At 43.2% G+C, this 20,091-nt stretch overlaps 1 protein-coding gene across 1 annotated transcript in view; it reads right to left on the bottom strand.

Annotated features, from left to right (window-relative positions):
• Window positions 1-18,948, bottom strand: part of LOC135272231 (uncharacterized protein C22orf42-like) — a 30,668-nt gene extending 11,720 nt beyond the window's left edge. The window contains exons 1-4 of the mRNA XM_064370452.1: window positions 18,705-18,948; window positions 1,921-2,117; window positions 1,675-1,832; window positions 1,133-1,362 (exon numbers count right to left, since the gene is read on the bottom strand). Coding sequence (XP_064226522.1) covers window positions 1,133-1,362; window positions 1,675-1,763 — 319 coding nt within the window. The 5' untranslated portion in view covers window positions 1,764-1,832; window positions 1,921-2,117; window positions 18,705-18,948. The remainder of the gene's footprint in view (window positions 1-1,132; window positions 1,363-1,674; window positions 1,833-1,920; window positions 2,118-18,704) is intronic.
• Window positions 18,949-20,091: the final 1,143 nt, after the last annotated feature.

Raw genomic sequence — 20,091 nt, 5'->3', positions numbered from 1 at the left:
GGAGTGTGGTTGTTATTGGAAGTCATCCTGGGCACTGAACTCAATAGAAAACCCTGGTTACTAATGTCAGTTCCATTAGCATCTCTGGTTTTCTGAGTCTGGTAGCTTTCATTTGCTCAACAAATGTAGTGATACACAAATGTTTGACTGATTTTGTAACTAAATGCTCCTCTCCTGCCTTACAAGTGTTAGTTTTTGTCTTCAACTTGACCATAGCAAAAAAAATGAAATGTTTCCTCTCTCCTCCCCTTTCCCATCCTGTAGGAAGGGGAGCCATGAAAACAAACTCTTTTCCACAGGCAGGGTCTAGCCTTCTAACTCTCAAGTCTTTACCTTACAAATTCACGTCTAAAGTCATCTCATCTCTTTTGGAACCTGTAACCATGAGCTAGCTCTACCTGTCTTTCAGAACAAGGAGGTAAACAAAGCCCGTGAAGTTACTGGAGTAGGGCTGAAGAGACATTCATGTCAAAGTGGGAATTTTAAAGTAATCAGAGCTCCAAGGCTGAACTTTTGGGTAAAACCAAAACAAATACAACTTTTCTTTACAGCTCTGGCAGTAACATTTCATATCTTTTGCAGTCATTTTAAGCATGTCCCTCAATTTTTCCTTCAGTTTTCAAATTACAATTGGAAGAAATAAAGCTGCTTCGGTCAAGGTGACTTAAAACCATCTATTAAGAACACCATATAATCTCTTCCATGGTAAACTCTATTTTAAATTTAAGAAGTCTCCAAATATTTCAGTCTGAATTATCCCAATTATTAGCTTCCTTATTGAATAGGAGAAAAGAAACGATTGGGCCTTTAACCGGATCCTTCACTGAGGTACCACAGTAGCTGGATAGGTCAGGCTAGAGAATGGGATGGAGACTCCAGAACTGGAGTATTTGAATTTTCATCGAGGAAAGGGAGAGACTAGACCAAAAAGGCCTCAAGCAAGAAGGCTCAACAACAAAGACAAGAGGCAGGACTAGCCTTTGTCCCCCATGCCCAGCCCTGGGAAAGATGGCTATAGGCAGGAGGGAGCTGGAAGCTGAGGATGTCTCTGGGGTGAGGGGATGGGAAGCAGGTGGGGGAGGTGGTGGCCAGAGATGTGCCAGAGAGCAAATGGCACCCGTGGCTTCTTTACCTTTGCGCCTCTTTGAGTTGGTGACGGGCTGCATGTACTGGACCTCCGCCACTTCGGAATCTGACGTGGCAGACTCTGCAGTGGTGGATGCTGGTGCTGCGGCTGCCACAGACTGAGTCTCGGATTCACAACAAGACGCCACCTTCTGCCTGCAGCAGGCACAACAGAGGCCAGCCCTGGGGTCTAGGCAACAGCTTAATATATTTCCCATGGGTGACCTAGAAGGGGACCTTCAAAAGAAAGCAACACACAAAATCAAAAAAAAAACAACAAAAAAGAAAAGAACAAAACAAAGCAACACACAAAAGAAAAAAAAGAAAAAAAGCAACAGAACAAGCGCAAAAACTTGGCACAAAAACTGCCGTTGAGTGTAGTTGGAGCTCCTCCTCCTACCACTACCAGCTTCCAACTGAAGGCTGCTGGCCCTGGCTGATGTCACAAAGCCTCCTATGTCACCTGGTTACCAGGAAACAACAAAGGCCAGTGGCTCACAATGCCACGCCCCACAATGCCATGCCCCACAACCCCATCCAATGGCTCACAATGCCCATCCCTGCTGCTGGCCACCTGTGGCCATCCTGCCCCTCTTGGTGACTGCATTATTCATCCTGGGCTGCCGGAGATATTCCATTTTTCACTATAGGTCTCGAAAGGCTCAGAAATGTCCCTTCATAGATTCTATATAGACAGCGTGTCTAACCTGTGAATAAAAACAAAGGTTTCATTCTGCGTGATAAATCCACAAACACAAAGCATTTTCACAGAATCCTTTGGGGCCCACCTCTCACCTTCAGCTTCCTGTTCTTGGTTGTTTGGGCTTCTGTCTTGTGTGCTGTCAGGCTCTAGGCCTTGTAAGGTTGAGTTCCATGTCTCCACTCATTTATATGTGCCCAGCAGGGCTGGCTCTTGGGAGGGTCTTCATGGTGACTGAGGCCATGGATCCTTCACACTGTTCCTTGAATCCACTTGACATGAAATACTCATCCTGAAATGATGTTTTGAAAGTGATGCTTCCAGTCAATTATGGGTCCACTGTATTATGGGTCCCTAGCACCCAATACATGGCATATAAGAAATGAATGAAAAATAGTGAATGAATGAACTCAAGTGTGCCTACAAGGTGAGAGAAAAGTGGTCCTACTTACTAGGTGTGCTATGAAGGCATCTGGAACTGTTGGCTTTGCTATTTCATAGTAGGCCCGGGGCTTTGAAAGTTGGCATTTCCTCATTCTAAACCTCAAATTCCAATAAATTACCACCAAGTGGACAAAGGTCCACGGGCCAGAGCTCTTGGTGTGAACAACATACCTTTTTTGGATGTGATTAATGGACAGGGACTATACAAAACTAAAAACAATGTTTGTGTGCTGACTATCTGCAAGCCGTGGTGATAAAGCACTCTGTATACATGACCTTATTCAATGCTTGTTACAAATCCATGAAGTGGATTTTTAGACAAACTTTCTATTCTAGAGCATTTTGAACAAGAGGCTAGTGTAGTGAGCTTTCACCTACTCAGCAACAGATTCAGGTATCTGTTATCTCATGGCCAATCTCGTTACATGTATGCTCCTACATGCTTCTCCTCTTCCTCTCATGATTTTATAGCAAATCCCACACATCATATACTTTCCTCCTTGACTGTCTTGGTATATGTCTGTAGAAGATACGATTCTTGTTTGTTCTTTCAAGACAAGGTCTCTGTCACCCAGGCTGGAGTTCAGTGGCATGATCTTGGTTCACTGTGGCCTCTCCTGCCTCAGCTTCCTAAGTAGCTGCAACTACAGACTCACACCACCATGCCCAGCTAATTTTTTTATTTGTATTTTAGTAGAGACAGAGTCTTGCTATGTTGCCTGGGCTGGTCTAGAATTCCTGGATTCAAAGGATCTTCCCGCCTTGATCTCTCATACTACTGAGATTATAGGTGTGAACTGCTGTGCCCGGAGACAAGAACTCTTTAAAAAATACAATCCCAATACCATCATCAACCAACCATCTCACACCATTGCTCTTTATCACTGTCAACTCTCCTGCTAGCTCCAAATTTCCAGTCATTTCATGTATTTATTGTTTGAATCAGGATCCAAATAAAGTCTCTCTTTGGGATTGTTTGATTCGCCTCTTAGGTTTTTTTTGATCCTGACAGCTTCCCACTTTGATCTCTGTGTTGTGTTGTGTTGTCCCTTGCAGTTCATTTATTGAATAAATCAGGCCGTTTCCCCATAGTTTGGATTATGCTAAGTGTATTCTCATTACGCTGTTTCCCATACTGTGAATTTTGCTAATTGTGTCATGTGATGTTGGTTAATTTGCTCTTCACTTTGTTCTAGTTTTTATAAATTAGTAGTTGATCTCAAGACTTGGTCAGATTCAGGCTGGACTTGAGGGTCAGGGCAAAAAGACTGTGCTAGTTTCTTCTGGGAGGAGGTGTGTACTCTCTGGACATCTTTTTTTTTTAATTGGTGATGTTAATGGCCATTGATCAATTATGGATTGAACAATGAAGGTATTGTTGTATCATTCCTTCTTCATTTATGAGCTGCCATACTTCCAGAAAGAGATACTGCTACCCTAAGAAGGGCATTGCATGCAGAAAAAAATGAAGTAAATATAAAAAAGAGATGCTGCTTCTTATAAACTGTGTTACTCACTTGTACAACTTATATAGAAAATGCCAGTTCATGGCTTGATTTCTTCTGTTTACCATTTTTCAAAATGATGGGCTGTTTCATTTATATCCTTCAATGGTGACCACTTCTATTAATTTATTTAGACAGGGAGGGTCTAGCTCTGTTGCCCAGGCTGGTATGCAGAGAAGCAGTCATGCCACTGCAGCCTCAAACTTATAGGCTCAGGTGACCCTCCCATCTCAGCTTCCTGAGTAGCTGGGACCAAAGACATGGGCCCTCATACCTGAGTAATTTTAAAAATGTTTTGTAGAGACAAAGTCTCCCTACGTTGCACAGGCTGGTCTTGAACTCCTGGATGAAGTGATCCTCCTAACTCAGCCTCCCAGAGTGCTGAAATTACAGGCATGAGGAACTGTGCCAGCCCACTTTTATTTTTTCAAAAGGATCATTATGAATGCAGACATTCAAACATATCTGATATATCTCAATTCACTGTAACTATTATCCTTATTAATGTATAAAATGTCCTATCTTTGGTTAGGAGTCCATTCAGATTGGCCCTTCAGACATGTTGAAATCATCCTAATAATCTTTGATGGATTCTTTGCTATCCAGAGTGACAATATGTTCCAGGCTCCTTACACATTTCTGGTCTAGACCTGGAATCAGCATTTTCTCCAGGAAGGCTTGTCTTCTTTCACTGGGCAATGGTATTTTGAGACTACAATCTTGGTGCTGGGGTAAATAGTATAATTTTAAAACTTAAAAAACTGCCTGGCTCATGCCTGTAATCCCAGCACTTTGGGAGGCCAAGACGGGTGGATCATCTGAGGTCACGACTTTCAGACCAGCCTGGACAACATGGTGAAACCCCATCTGTACTAAAAATACAAAAAAACAGCCAGGCATCCTGGCGGGAGCCTGTAATCCCAGCTACTTGGGAGGCTGAGGCAGGAGAATCGCTTGAACCTAGGAGGCAGAGGTTGTCATGAGCTGAGATTGCGTCACTGCACTCCAGCCTGGGCAAAAACAGCAAAATTCTGTCTCAAAAAAAAAAAAAAAAAACCTTAAAAATAATTTAAAAATTAACAGCTTTATAGAGGTGTAATTTACATACTAAAATTTACCCATTTTAAGTATACAATGATATGTGTGTGTGTGTGTGTGTGTGTGTGTGTGTGTGTGGTGTGTGTGTGTGTGTGTATGAGAGAGACAGGGTTATCACTCTGACACCAAGGCTGGAGTGCAGTGGTGCCATCATGGCTCACTGCAGCCTCAACCTCTTGGGATTAGGTGACCCTCCTGCCTCAGCTTCCTGAGTACCTGAGACTACAGGCTTGTGCCACCACACCTGTTTAAGTGTTTAAATTATTTGTAGAGATGGAGTCACTTTATGTTTCCTAGGCTGTTCTTGAACTCCTGGGCTCAAGTGATCTTGCCATGGCCTCCCAAAGTGTTGGGATTACAGGTGTGAGCCACTGTGCTTGGTCCAATTCAATGATTTTTAGTATACTTAGTATATTTACAGAATTATGTAACAATCACCAAAATCTAGTTTAAGAACATTTCATCATCCCAGAAAGAAACTTGTGCCCATCAGAGTCACTTCTCAGCCTCATTCCCAGCCCTAGTCAACCAGTAAGCTGCTTTCTATCTCTACATTAGGCTGTTCTGGATGTTTCATATAAACGAAATCACGTGATGTGTGTTCTTTTGCATCTGGCTTCTTTCACAAAGCATTGCATTGTTGAGGTTGATCACTGTGGTAGCATGGCTCAGAACTCATTTTTGATTGCTAAATAGTATTCCTTTGTATTCCCCACATTTGAATTCCTTCATCAGTTGATGGGCATTTGGCTTGTCTCCACTTTTTGGTTCTTGTGAGTGGTGTTGTTGTGAACATTCACCTACCAGTCTTTGTGTGAACATACATTTTCATTTTTCCCGGTTAGATACCTAGAAGTAAAGTTGCTGACTTTAAGGCAATTTTACTTTTTTATTTTATTATTATTTTTGTCTTGAGCCCCTTGCAGTTCTGCTAGAGAAGGCAATTTTATTTTTAACATTTTGAGAAACTGTCATACTATCTTCCAAAAAAGTGGCTGTACCATTTTACAGTCCCACTGGCAGTGTATGAGGGTTCTGTTCTCCACACGCTCTCCAGCACTTGGTGTTATGCATCTGCTTGGTTGTAGTTATTGTAGTGGGTGGAAAGAGACATCTCATTATGGATTAATTTGCATTTTCCTAGTGACTAGCGATGTTGAACACTTTTTAATGTGCTTATTGGACATTAAAATGTTATCTTTGGAGAAATGCTTATTCATGTTCTTTTCCCATTTTTAAGTTGGATTGTCTTTTAATACTGAGTTATAAGAGTTCTTCTGGATATATCAGTTATTAGACATATGACTTATAAATATTTTCTCCCATTCTGTGGGCTGTCTTCCCCTTTCTTGATTGTATCTTTTGATGTGCCAAAGTTTTAAATTCAGCTGACGTTCAATTTTTTATTTTCTTGCTTTTTCCCTTTCCTCCTTTTCCAGGTCTCATTAGGTAGCCCTGGCTGGTCTTCAACTGCGCTTTGGATGTTGTATCTAAGACATCAGTGCCTTACACAAGATCACAAGAATTTACTCTTACACGTTTTCTTCTAAGAGTTTTATGGTTTTAGTTTTACATTTAGTTCTGTGATCCATTTTCAGTTAATTTTTGAGTATGGTGTTAGGCAGGGGCCCAAATTAATTTATTTGTACATGAATATCCACTTGCCTCACCAGCATTTGTTGAAAAGTCTATTTGTGGTTGGCAACAGTGGTTCATGACTGTCATTCCAGCACTTTAGGAGGCCAAGGCTGGAGTATTGCTTGAGTCCAGGAGTTTAAGGCTAACATCTGCCTAATTCTCCCCATAACTTCTCCAACATCTGCCTAATTCTTCCCCCACACCCAGCCCTGGGTAACCACCATTCTACTCTCTGCCTCTATGAGTTCAACATTTTTTCTTTATTCCTTTTTCTTTCTCTTTCTTTTTTTTTTTAACGAATCAGTTCCTAAGCAGAGTTCAACTTTTTAAGGATCCACACATGAATGACATCATGCAGTATTTGTCTTTCGGTGCTCTGCTTATATCGCTTAGCATAATATCCAGTTTCATCTATGTCATCGCAAATGCAACAATTTTTTTCTATTTTAAGGCTAAATAACATTCCATTGTGAATACAGAAACATATATTCCTATATTCCTCACAATTCTGTGTTAAGGCTGAATGGTATTCCATTGTGAATATACGAATATATATTCCCATATTCCTTAAATTTTATTGTATGCAAGGATTCTCTTTTCTCCACATCGTCACCAACATGTGTTATCCTAATCCCTTTCAAAATTCCAGTGGTATTCCCCATAGAAATAGAAAAAAACTGATTCTAAAACTTATATGGAAGCATGAAAGATCCTGAATAACCAAAGCAATTTTGACTGAACACAAGAACAAAGCTGGAGGAATCACACTACCTGATCTCAAAGTCCACTATAAAGTCACAGTAGTGAAAAAAGCATGGTACTGCTACAAAGATAGACATGATCGACCACTGGAACAAAACAGAGAGCCGGGAAATAAATCCATGGGTTTATAATGAACAAATCTTCCACAAAAACACCAAGAACATGCAACCCAGAAAAGATATTCTGTTCACAAAATGCTGTTGGGAAAACCTAATATCCACATGCAAAAGAATCAAATTCAACCTCTCTTTCACCCCATATATAAAAATGAACTTGAAATGGGTTAAATGCTTAAATGTAAGACCTCAAAAGCTTCTTAACATTGGTGTAGAAAACATTTTATGGATATGACCCCAAAGGCACAGGGAACAGAAGCAAACATAGACAAATGGGCTTTCATCAAACTAAAACTTACATGGAGCACAGGAAACAATCAACAGAATAAAGAAACAATCTACAGAATGAGAAGAAATATTTCGGGATCATACACCTGATAGGGAGTTAATATCCAAAATATTCAATGAACTCAAACAACTAGATAACAAGAACACAAGCAACCTAATTTTAAAAGGACCTGACTATTTCTCGGTTAAAAAAAAAAAAAAAAAAAGACATAAGACATGTAAATGGCTGAAAATATGAAAAAAAATGCTTGACATCAGTAATCATCAGGGAAATGCAAATTAAAATGACGATGAGATATCAACCCACACCTATTAGGATGTCTATTATCAAAAAGATAGGGGCCGGGCGCGGTGGCTTACGCCTGTAATCCCAGCACTTTGGGAGGCCGAGGTGGGTGGATCATGAGGTCAAGAGATCGAGACCATCCTGGTCAACATGATGAAACCCCGTCTCTACTAAAAATATAAAAAATTGGATAGGGATCCAAGATGGCCAGTTAGGAGGAACTCGGGATTGCAGCTCCAAGAGAAAGCGCAGAAGGTGAGTGGACGCTGCATTTCCAGACGGATTTTTACTGCCCACAGACCAGGAGATTCAAAGGCGGAGGAGCCCCACGGGTCGCCAGCGCCGCTGGTTTGACCGGCGCGGCCGCTTGGACTGCGCCCTGGGGCAGCGACTCCCTGTGCAGAGTGAGCGAGACTGAGTCCCCTCTAAGTCAGCAAGGGCAGCTGAAACGGGGAGCCCGGCCAGGAGATTCCTGGGCAAAAAAGCACCACGAATCTCAGAGCCGCTGCTTCAGCCGACGCAGCGGCTCCCAGGGCAGCGGATTTTTACTGCTCACAGACCAGGAGATTCACAGGCGGAGGAGCCCCACGGGTCACCAGCACCGCTGGTTTGACCGGCATGGCCGCTTGGCCTGCGCCCTGGGGCAGTGGCTCCCTGTGCAGAGTGAGCGAGACTGAGTCCCCTCTAAGCCATCAAGGGGAGCTGAAACAGGGAGTCAAGTCAAGCCAAGAGATTCCCAGGCAAAAAAGCACCACGGGAAACACAACTGAACCTGGGACGGTCCAGCTCTGTGGAGGAGGGGCATCCTCCACTACGGAGGCACCCTGCAGTTCCCAGGGCAATCTGCCGTAACCAAGGCAACCCGCCACTACAGAGACTCCGTCACTGCAGGGGCGGGCCAACATAGCAGAAGCAGTTCTAACTACACCCATATGAACAGGACTGCAGGGAAGTTCACACAGAAGCTGGGTGGAGCACACAGCAGCCCAGCGAAGCCTCTGCAGGCTGAGTGTGACTAGACTGCCACCTTGTGGGCAGGGAAAACGGCAGCAGGACAGCAGAAAATCATAAAGCCCTAACTCCCTGGGACAGAACACCTGGGGGGAAGAAAAGGGGATTTATAAGTTCTGCTGCTGCAGACTTAAAATTACCAAAATCAGAAAGACGGCAACTACAAAGTCGACAGGTGGATAAATCCACAAAAATGGGAAGAAACCGGCGCAAAAAGGATGAAAACACCCAAAACCAGAACACCTCTCCTCCTACAAGGGAGCACAACTCCTCACCAGCAAGGGAACAAGACTGGATGGAGAATGAGTGTGATGAAATGACAGAATCATCTTTCAGAAAGTAGATAATAAGAAACTTTCATGAGCTAAAAGAACATGTTCTAACCCAATGCAAAGAAACTAAGAACCTTGAAAAATGACTTGACGAAATGCTAACGAGAATGGACAACTTAGAGAGGAATATGAGTGAATTGATGGAGCTGAAAAACACAACACGAGAACTTCGCGAAGTATGCACAAGTTTCAACAGCCGAATTGACCAAGCAGAAGAAAGGGTATCAGAGGTCAAAGATCAACTCAATGAAATAAAATGAGAAGGCAAGATTAGAGAAAACAGGGTAAAAAGGAATGAACAAAGTCAACAAGAAATATGGGACTATGTGAAAAGACCTAATCTACCTTGATAAGTGTACCTGAATGTGACGAAGAGAATGAATCCAAGCTGGAAAATACTCTTTAGGATATTATCCAGGAAAACTTCCCCAACCTAGCAAGGCAGGCCAATATTCAAGTCCAGGAAATACAGAGAACACCACAAAGATATTCCTCTAGAAGAGCAACCCCAAGGCACATAATCATCAGATTCACCAGGGTTGAAATGAAGGAGAAAATACTAAGGGCAGCCAGAGAGAAAGGTTGGGTTACCCACAAAGGGAAGCCCATCAGACTCACAGCAGATCTCTCAGCAGAAACCCTACAGGCCAGAAGAGAGTGGGGGCCGATATTCAACATCCTTAAAGAAAAGAACTTTCAACCCAGAATTTCATATCCAGCCAAACTAAGCTTCATAAGTGAAGGAAAAATAAAATTCTTTGAGAACAAGCAAGTACTCAGAGATTTCATCACCACCAGACCTGCTTTACAAGAGTGCCTGAAAGAGGCACTACACATAGAAAAGAACAAGTACCAGCCACTCCAAAAACACACGAAATGGTAAAGAGCATCAACACAATGAAGAATCTGCAGCAACTAATGGGCAAAACAGCCAGCTAGCATCAAAATGACAGGATCGAATTCACACTTAATAATATTAACCCTAAATGTAAACGGACTAAATGCCCCAATCAAAAGACACAGACTAGCAAATTGGATAAAAAGCCAAAACCCATCAGTGTGCTGTATCCAGGAAACCCATCTCACATGCAAGGATACACAAAGGCTCAAAATAAAGGGATGGAGGAAGATTTACCAAGCAAATGGAGAGCAAAAAAAAGCAGGAGTTGCAATTCTCATCTCTGAAAAAATAGACTTTAAAGCAACAAAGATCAAAAGAGACAAAGAAGGACATTACATAATGGTAAAAGGATCAATGCAACAAGAAGAGCTAACGTTCCTAAATATATATGCACCTAATACAGGAGCACCCAGATACATAAGGCAAGTTCTTAAAGACTTGCAAAGAGACTTAGACTCCCACACATTAATAGCGGGAGACTTCAACACACCATTGTCAATATTAGATCAACGAGACAGAAAATTAATAAGGATATCCAGGACTTGAACTCAGACCTGGAACAAGCAAACCTAATAGACATTTACAGAACTCTCCACCCCAAATCCACAGAATATACATTCTTCTCAGCACCACATCACACCTACTCTAAAATTGACCACATAATTGGAAGTAAATCACTCCTCAGCAAATGCAAAAGAACGGAAACCATAACAAACAGTCTCTCAGACCACAGTGCAATCAAGTTAGAACTCAGAATTCAGAAGCCAACCCAGAACCGCACAGCCTCATGGAAATTGAACAACTTTCTCCTGAATGTTGACTGGATAAACACTGAAATGAAGGCAGAAATAAAGATGTTCTTCGAAACCAACGAGAATGAAGACACCATATACCAGAATCTCTGGGACACATTTAAAGCAGTCTCTAGAGGAAAATATATAGCAATAAGTGCCCACATGAGAAGAAAGGAGAGATCTAAAATTGACACCCTATCATCAAAATTGAAAGAGCTAGCGGAGCAAGATCAAAAAAACTCAAAACCTAGCGGAAGACAAGAAATAACTAAGATCAAAGCAGAATTGAAGGAGCTAGAGACACGAAAAACCCTACAAAAAAATCAATAAATCCAGGAGCTGGTTTTTTGAAAAGATCAACAAAATAGACAGACCACTAGCCAGACTAATAAAAAAGAAAAGAGAGAATAACCAAATAGATGCAATAAAAAATGATAAAGGGGATATCACCACAGATTCCACAGAAATTCAAACCATCATCAGAGATTATTACAAACAACTCTATGCACATAAATTAGAAAACCTGGAAGAAATGGATAAATTCCTGGACAGTAGCCTCCTCCCATGCCTAAACCAGGAAGAAGTCGAAACCCTGAATAGACCAATAACAAGGTCTGAAGTCAAGGCAGCAATTAAGAGCCTACCACTCAAAAAAAGCCCAGGCCCAGTTGGGTTCACAGCCGAATTCTACCAGACATACAAAGAGGAACTGGTACCATTCCTACTGAAACTATTCCAAATAATACAAAAAGAGGGAATCCTTCCCAAATCATTTTATGAGACCAACATCATCCTAATACCAAAACCCGGCAGGGACTCAACAAAAAAAGAAAACTGCAGGCCAATATCCATGATGAACATAGATGCAAAAATCTTCAATAAAATACTGGCAAGTCGATTACAACAGCACATCAAAAAGCTTATCCACCATGATCAAGTAGGATTCATCCTGGGGATGCAAGGCTGGTTCAATATACGCAAGTCTATAAATGTAATTCACCACATAAACAGAACCAAAAACAAAAATCACATGATTATCTCATGCAGAGAAGGCCTTCGACAAAATTCAACAGCCCTTTATGCTAAAAACTCTCAATAAACTAGGTATCGACGGAACGTATCTCAAAATAATAAAAGCTATTTATGACAAACCGACAGCCAGTATCATACTGAATGGGCAAAAACTGGAAGCATTCCCTTTGAAATCTGGCACTAGACAAGGATGCCCTCTCTCACCACTCCTATTCAATATAGTACTGGAAGTTCTAGCCAGAGCAATCAGGCAAGAAAAAGAAATAAAGCGTATTCAATTAGGAAAGGAGGAAGTCAAATTGTCTCTATTTGCAGACGACATGATTGCATATCTAGAAGACCCTATCACCTCAGCCCAAAATCTCCTGAAACTGATAAGCAACTTCAGCAAAGTCTCAGGATACAAAATCAATGCGCAAAAATCACAAGCATTCCTATACACCAATAACAGACTTAAAGAGAGCCAAATCAAGAACGAACTGCCATTCACAATTGCTACAAAGAGAATAAAATACCTAGGAATACAACTAACAAGGAACGTAAAGGACCTCTTCAAGGAGAACTACAAATCACTGCTAAACGAAATAAGAGAGGACACAAACAGATGGAGAAACATTCCATGTTCATGGTTAGGAAGAATTAATATTGTGAAAATGGCCATACTGCCCAAAGTAATTTACAGATTCAACGCTATCCCCATCAAGCTACCAATGACCTTCCTCACAGAACTGGAAAAAAACCACCTTAAACTTCATATGGAACCAAAAGAGAGCCCGCATAGCCAAATCAATTCTAAGCAAAAAGAACAAAGCGGGAGGCATCACACTACCGGACATCAAACTCTACTACAAGGCTACAGTAATCAAAACAGCATGGTACTGGTACCAAAACAGAGATATAGACCAATGGAACAGAACAGAGGTGTCGGAGGTGACACAACATATCTACAATCACCCGATCTTTGATAAACCTGAAAAAAACAAGCAATGGGGAAAGGATTCCCTGTTCAATAAGTGGTGTTGGGAAAACTGGCTAGCCATATGCAGAAAGCAGAAACTCGACCCCTTCCTGACACCTTACACCAAAATTGACTCCAGATGGATTAAAGACTTAAACATAAGACCTAACACCATAAAGAAGGAAACCTAGGGAAAACCATTCAGGACATAGGCGTAGGCAAGGACTTTATGACCAAAACACCAAAAGCATTGGCAACAAAAGCCAAAATAGACAAATGGGACCTAATCAAACTCCACAGCTTTTGCACGGCAAAAGAAACAGTCAATAGAGTGAATCGGCAACCAACAGAATGGGAAAAAATTTCTGCAGCCTACCTGTCTGACAAAGGGCTGATATCCAGAATTTACGATGAGCTAAAAAAGATTTACAAGAAAAAAACAAACAAGCCCATTCAAAAATGGGCGAAGGATATGAACAGATACTTTACAAAAGAAGACATACATGAGGCCAACAAACATATGAAAAAATGCTCATCATCACTGGTCATTAGAGAAATGCAAATCAAAACTACATTGAGATACCACCTCACGCCAGTTAGAATGGCGATCATTAAAAAATCTGGAGAAAATAGATGCTGGAGAGGATGTGGAGAAATAGGAACACTTTTACACTGTTGATGGGAGTGTAAATTAGTTCAACCACTGTGGAAAACAGTGTGGCGATTCCTCAAGGACCTAGAAATAGAAATTCCATTTGACCCAGCAATCCCATTACTGGGTATATATCCAAAGGATTATAAATCGTTCTACTATAAGGACACATGCACACGAATGTTCATTGCAGCACAATTTACAATAGCAAAGACCTGGAACCAACCCAAATGCCCATCGATGATAGACTGGACAGGAAAAATGTGGCACATATACACCATGGAATATTATGCAGCCATTAAAAACGAGGAGTTCACGTCCTTTGTAGGGACATGGATGAACCTGGAAAACATCATTCTCAGCAAACTGACACAAGAACACAAAATCAAACACCACATGTTCTCACTCATAGGCGGGAGTTGAACAAGGAGAACACATGGACACAGGGAGGGGAGCACTATACACGGGGGTCTGTTGGGGGGGGCCAGCGGGGGGGTGGGGAGTTGAGGAGGGATAGCATGGGGAGAAATGCCAGATATAGGTGAAGGGGAGGGAGGCAGCAAATCACACTGCCACGTATGCACCTATGCAACACTACCTTGCATGTTTTTCACATGTACCCCAAAACCTAAAATGCAATGAAAAAAAAATACGAAAATTAGCCTAACGTGGTGGCACGCACCTGTAATTCCAGCTACTTGGGAGGGTGAGGAAGGAGAATTACTTGAACTCAGGAGACTTGAGGTTCCAGTGAGCTGATATCAGGCCACTGCACTCCAGCCTGGACAACAGATGCGAGATCCCATCTCAAAAAAAAAAAAAAAATAGAAAAGAAAACCAAAATGCCTGGGAGTGGCAGGGTGCAGTGTCTCACACCTGTAATTCCAGCACTTTGGGAGATGGACGAGCACATCACTTCAAGTTGAGAATTCGAGACCAGCCTTACCAATATGAAAAAACCTCATCTCTACTGAAAATACAAAAATTAGCTGGGCATGGTGGCGCCCATCTAAGGCACAAGAATCACTTGAACTCGGGAGGTGGAAGTTGCAGTAAGCTGAGATTGCGCTACTCCACTCGACCCTGGGTGTCAGAGAGAGACTCCATCTCAAAAAAAAAAATACAAAAACAGATGGGCATGTTAACAGGAGCCTGTAATCTCAGCTACTCGAGAGATGAGGCACAAGACTCGCGTGAACCCAGGAGTGGGATGTTGCAGTGAGCCAAGATCGCGCCACTGCACTCTAGCCTGAGCAACAGAGCAAGACTCCGTCTCAAAAAAGCACGTAACAAGATGATCAATATAATTATCATGGCAATCTACAGAAAACCACAATGATACAGTCCTTTAACACACACTCAAAAGGCTACAATCCAAAGAAATGTAAAATAACAAGTGTTACCAAGGTCAGAGAGAAATCACCATCCTTAAATACTGTATGTGTAATATAAAATAGTGCAGCCTATTTTTAACATAGTTTTGTATTTTCTCCCAAGTGAAAAATAGGCTGGGCACGGTAGCTAATGCCTGCTATCACAGCACACTGGGAGGCCAAGACAGGTGCATTGCTTGAGTCTAGGAGTTCAAGACCAGCCAGGATGACACAGCAAAACTCCATCTCTACAATAAATACAAAAATTAGCCGATTCATGGTGACACACACCTGTAGTCCCAGCTACTTGGGAGGCCAAAACAGGAGGACTGCTTGGGCCCAGAATGTGGAGGTCACATTAATCCAAGATCACACTCCTGCACTCCAGCTTGGGCGACAGCACAGTACCCTGTCTCAAAAAAGAAAGGCTGGGCATGGTGGCTCATGCCTGTAATCCCAGCACTTTGGGAGGCCGAGGGGGACAGATCACTTTAGGTTAGGAGTTCAACACCAGTTTGGCCAATATGGCAAAACCCCATCTCTACTAAAAATACAAAAATTACCCAGGCTTGCTAGCACACACTTGTAATCCCAGCTACTTGGGAGGCTGAGGCAGGAGAACTGCTTAAACCCAGGAGGTAGAGGCTGCAGTGAGCCAGCATCAAGCCACTGCACTCCAGCCTAATTAACACAGCAAGATTCCATCTGAAAAAATAAAAAAAGAAAGAAAACCAAAATGCCTAGTAATGGTAGGGTGCAGTGGCTAAAGCCTGTAATCCCAGCAATTTGGGAGACTGAGGCGAGCAGAGCACCTGACGGCAGTTCAAGACCAGCCTGACTAACATGAAAAACACCCATCTCACCAAAAGAGAGCCTGCATAGCCAAGTCAATTCTAAGCAAAAAGAACAAAGCTGGAGGCATCACACTACCTGACTTCAAATTATACTACAAGGCCACAGTAATCAAAACAGCATGGTACTGGTACCAAAACAGAGATATAGAACCAATGGAACAGAACAGAGGCCTCGGAGGCAACACCACACATCTACAACCATTTGATCTTTGACAAACCTGACAAAAACAAGCAATGGGGAAAGGACTCCCTGTTTAATAAATGGTGTTGGGAAAACTGGCTGGCCATGTGCAGAAAGCAGAAACCAGACCCCTTCCTGACATCTTACACTAAAATTAACTCCAGATGGATTAAAGACTTAAATGTAAGACCTAACACCATAAAAACCCAATAAGAAAATCTAGGCAAAACCATTCAGGACATAGCCGTAGGCAAGAACTTCATGACCAAAATACCAAAAGCACTGGCAACAAAACCCAAAATAGACAAATGGGACCTAATCAAACTCCACGGCTTGTGCACGGCAAAAGAAACAGTCATTAGAATGAATCGGCAACCAACAGAATGGGAAAAAATTTTTGCAATCTACCCATCTGACAAAGGACTGATATCCAGAATCTACAAAGAACTAAAACAGATTTACAAGAAAAAAACAAACAAGCCCATTCAAAAGTGGGTGAAGGATACGAACAGACACTTTACAAAAGAAGACATAGATGAGGCCAACAAACATATGAAAAAATGCTCATCATCACTGGTCATTAGAGAAATGCAGCTGACAATATCAGAATCAAAATATGCTTCCTGGCCAGGCATGGTGGCTTATGCTTGTAATCACAGCACTTTGGGAGGCCAAGGAAGGTGGATCACCTGAGGTCAGGCATTTGAGACCAGCCTGACAAACATGGAGAAACCCCATCTCTACTAAATATACAAAAATTAGCCAGGCGTGGTAGTGCATGCTTGTACTACCAGCTGCTAGGGAGGCTGAGGCAAGGGAATCATTTGATCCCAGGAGGCAGAGGTTGTGGTGGGCCAAGATCACGCCATTCCTCTGCCCTACTGTATACGTAAAAATGAAGACTCACTAAGCCGGACTAAACTGTGTATTCAGTGGAAGGCGGATCAAGAATTCAAAACAATGCAACCTTTACATCTTACACATACTGATTAGTTTCTCATGTCTCTGTATAATGTATAAAAGCAAGCTCTAACCTGAATACCTTGGGCACCTGTTGTCAGGACCTCCTAAGGCTGTGTCATGGGCATGTCCTTAACCTTAACAAAATAAGCTTTCTAAATTGACTGAGACCTGTCTCAGATATTTTGGGCTCACAATCCACAATCACCATGGTGTGACAGTTAACTACAGCATTCAGTACAGAGATGTGCTATACAGGTTTGTAGCCTGGTAACAATAGGCTATACCATATAACTTAGGGATGGAGGGGGCTAAACCATTTAGGTTTTGTAAGCACACTCCATGGTGTTCGTAGAAAGATGAAATCACTAAGGACAAATTTCTCAGAAAGTATCCACATTGTTAGGAGATGCTTGAGTGTATTTTAAATGGTTAAAGCCTAGGAGGAAAAAAAAAGGAAATTCAACTCCTGTTATGGTTTAATAACAAAGCTTAATAGGGTTAACATATTTCGTCTAATCTAAGATGCCAGTGATTAAAAGACATTATTTCATGCACCATCTCAAATAGGCTGCCAATTAAACCGACCTTCTGAATAACAACAAACGTGAATTTACTTCTATTAATGCCAGGAAAGTAAAATGAAAATGAACTACGGTCATGACATGTTAAAGCAAAAACGGAGTAGGCTGTTAGCCTGAGGTCTTCCCTAAACAAACGGAAACCGAACTTGGGGGCATTTAAACTGACAAAAAAAATTAACCAAACAACCACAGTCAATGATAAAAAGCCCAGCCGCCAGTTGGCTGTATGACGAGTGACACGGAGGGAACCATCCCACAATATGCATTCGCCCACCTGGAGCGAATGAGAAACCTCACTTAGCCCCAAATCCTCTTTTCTTTTTTTTTTTTTTTTTTTTTTGAGACGGAGTTTCGCTCTTGATACCCAGGCTGGAGCGCAATGGCGCGATCTCGGCTCACCGCAATCTCCGCTTCCTGGGTTCAGGCAATTCTCCTGCCTCAGCCTCCTGAGTAGCTGGGATTACAGGCACGCGCCACTGTGCCCAGCTAATTTTTTTGTATTAGTAGAGACGGGGTTTCACCATGTTGACCAGGATGGTCTCGATCTCTTGACCTCGTGATCCACCCGCCTCGGCCTCCCAAAGTGCTGGGATTACAGGCTTGAGCCACCGCGCCCGGCCCCCAAATCCTCTTTTCTATTTAGAGCTTCAGCCGTGATTCATGAATCACTCCTTTGCTCAAATAACTATTTTAATTTATTTTACCTAAAATTCTTCTAATCCCTAACCCCCAACCCTTATTTTCCACGTTTGCATTGATATGTCAGCGTTGATCGTTAACAGTGCTGTACCGGCAGGGCCACGTGGGTACTGCGGGTTCTATATTAACATTTTCGTACTGAGGCTTTGCATTGGCATTACAGGCGTTTTCTACAAGAGCACTGTGGGTGCTGTATTCGTATTTCGGATGTCATATCTGCCTTGGGAACGCTCTATTTGTGTTTTGGGGCTATGGTGTGGACTTCGCACTGCGGCCGCCTGGCATTGGGTGGGGAAAACCTCGGTGCGCAGGATTCAGAGGCTTTTGGTATCCAGTTTTCCACACGGAGACCTTCTTACTAGTCTGTGACCCTCAGCAGTCAGGGCTACAAACAGGAAGGATTTTACTCACCGTGAACGCGGCCCAGAGTTGTCCCAAACTAAGGCAGTGCCCCCAAGGTCTGTGCTGAGAACGCGGCTCTGCCTTTGCGTGCCAGCCGGGTCTGTGGTGAGAAGAATACGGCCCCGTCCTCGCGGTGCTCCCCCGAACCCTACTCTGAGTTCTCCGGGGAAGAGGACGCAGCTCCGCCTTCCCAGTCCCTCAAGGTCTGTACTCATGAGCAAAAAACTCTGCAGACCGCCGTGGCGCCCCGCACACTGGCACTATGACGCCACGCACGCACACACGCCGGCGCTGTGACGCCACGCTCTCACGCAGGCGATGTGATGCCACGCACGCCGGGGCTCTGACGCCACGCACGCCGACTCTCTGATGGCACGCACGCCGGAGGCGGAGCCTCAGAAATCTGAAGAGGAGATCTCGGGCGCCCCCTTCTGGCGGCTAGGGTCAATGCAGGGCCCTCTTATAGGGCGGTGACGGCATCCCCTCCTGGCGGTCGGGGCACTTGCAGAGACCTCTTATTCATAGTGCAGTGGCAGCACGCCCCCTGCTGGTAACCACGGCAATGCAGGATCCTCTCCGTGCTGCCAGGCCCTCTTGCTAGAGGTGTAGTGGTGGCACGACCCCTGCTGGCCGCTGGGGGCACTGCAAGGCCCTCTTGCTCAACAATTATTTCTCTTGGAATCTAGCCATCCAATAGGGATACCAGGCTCTGGGCTAGTACTGCGGGTTGTCTGCACAGAGTCCTTTGACGTAAACTGACTTCAGATCTCTGAGTCATGGATACCAGCATCTGTCTTAATAGAGGTGGCAGGGGAGTGAAATGAACTCTGTGAGGGTCCTTAGTTGTACTTGTTTAATGCACTAGTTTTCTGCTGGTTGGCATCGTGCCAGAAGGTAGCGATTTCAAGAGAGCATCAGCTGTGGTAGTATAGGGGAGGATCAGGTGGTAAGTGGGACCTAGAACTTAGAAGAGAATATGACCTTTGTCTTCAGCTACCAGAATGGTTATGGAAGGACCATCAGGTGGAGGCAGGGTTAGGCATGTCTGAGCTTAGACTCTCCTTGGGCGGGGCTTGTTGCAGCTGCTGCGGGGAAAGAGGGTGTGATTCCAAGGTCCATAGAGTTATCTTCCCAGGAGGATTATGGCTGCCTCTGCTGTGTCATGAAGGGTGTCAGGGAACTGGGGGGAAGCTGGCAGTTACAGGCCTTACCCAGCTCCTACACAACTCAACAAGCTATTCTCACTTCTACCATGTTCCCACCAACAGCAATGAGTTTGTCTCCATGCAGTGGGTGAACAGGGTTGAGAACTTGCCCCAGACTACCAGCCTCTCAACTGAGAAAGCAAGACAGGTTTTTGTGCCTCCCTACCTGTTGACTCTGCACACCAGATTCA

The sequence above is a fragment of the Aotus nancymaae genome, unplaced genomic scaffold, assembly GCF_030222135.1.
Source record: "Aotus nancymaae isolate 86718 unplaced genomic scaffold, 86718_ANA_hifiasm-v0.15.2.pri h1tg000108l, whole genome shotgun sequence".
NCBI classification, from domain to species: Eukaryota; Metazoa; Chordata; class Mammalia; order Primates; family Aotidae; genus Aotus; species Aotus nancymaae.
This window is presented reverse-complemented; position numbering and strand designations above follow the sequence as displayed.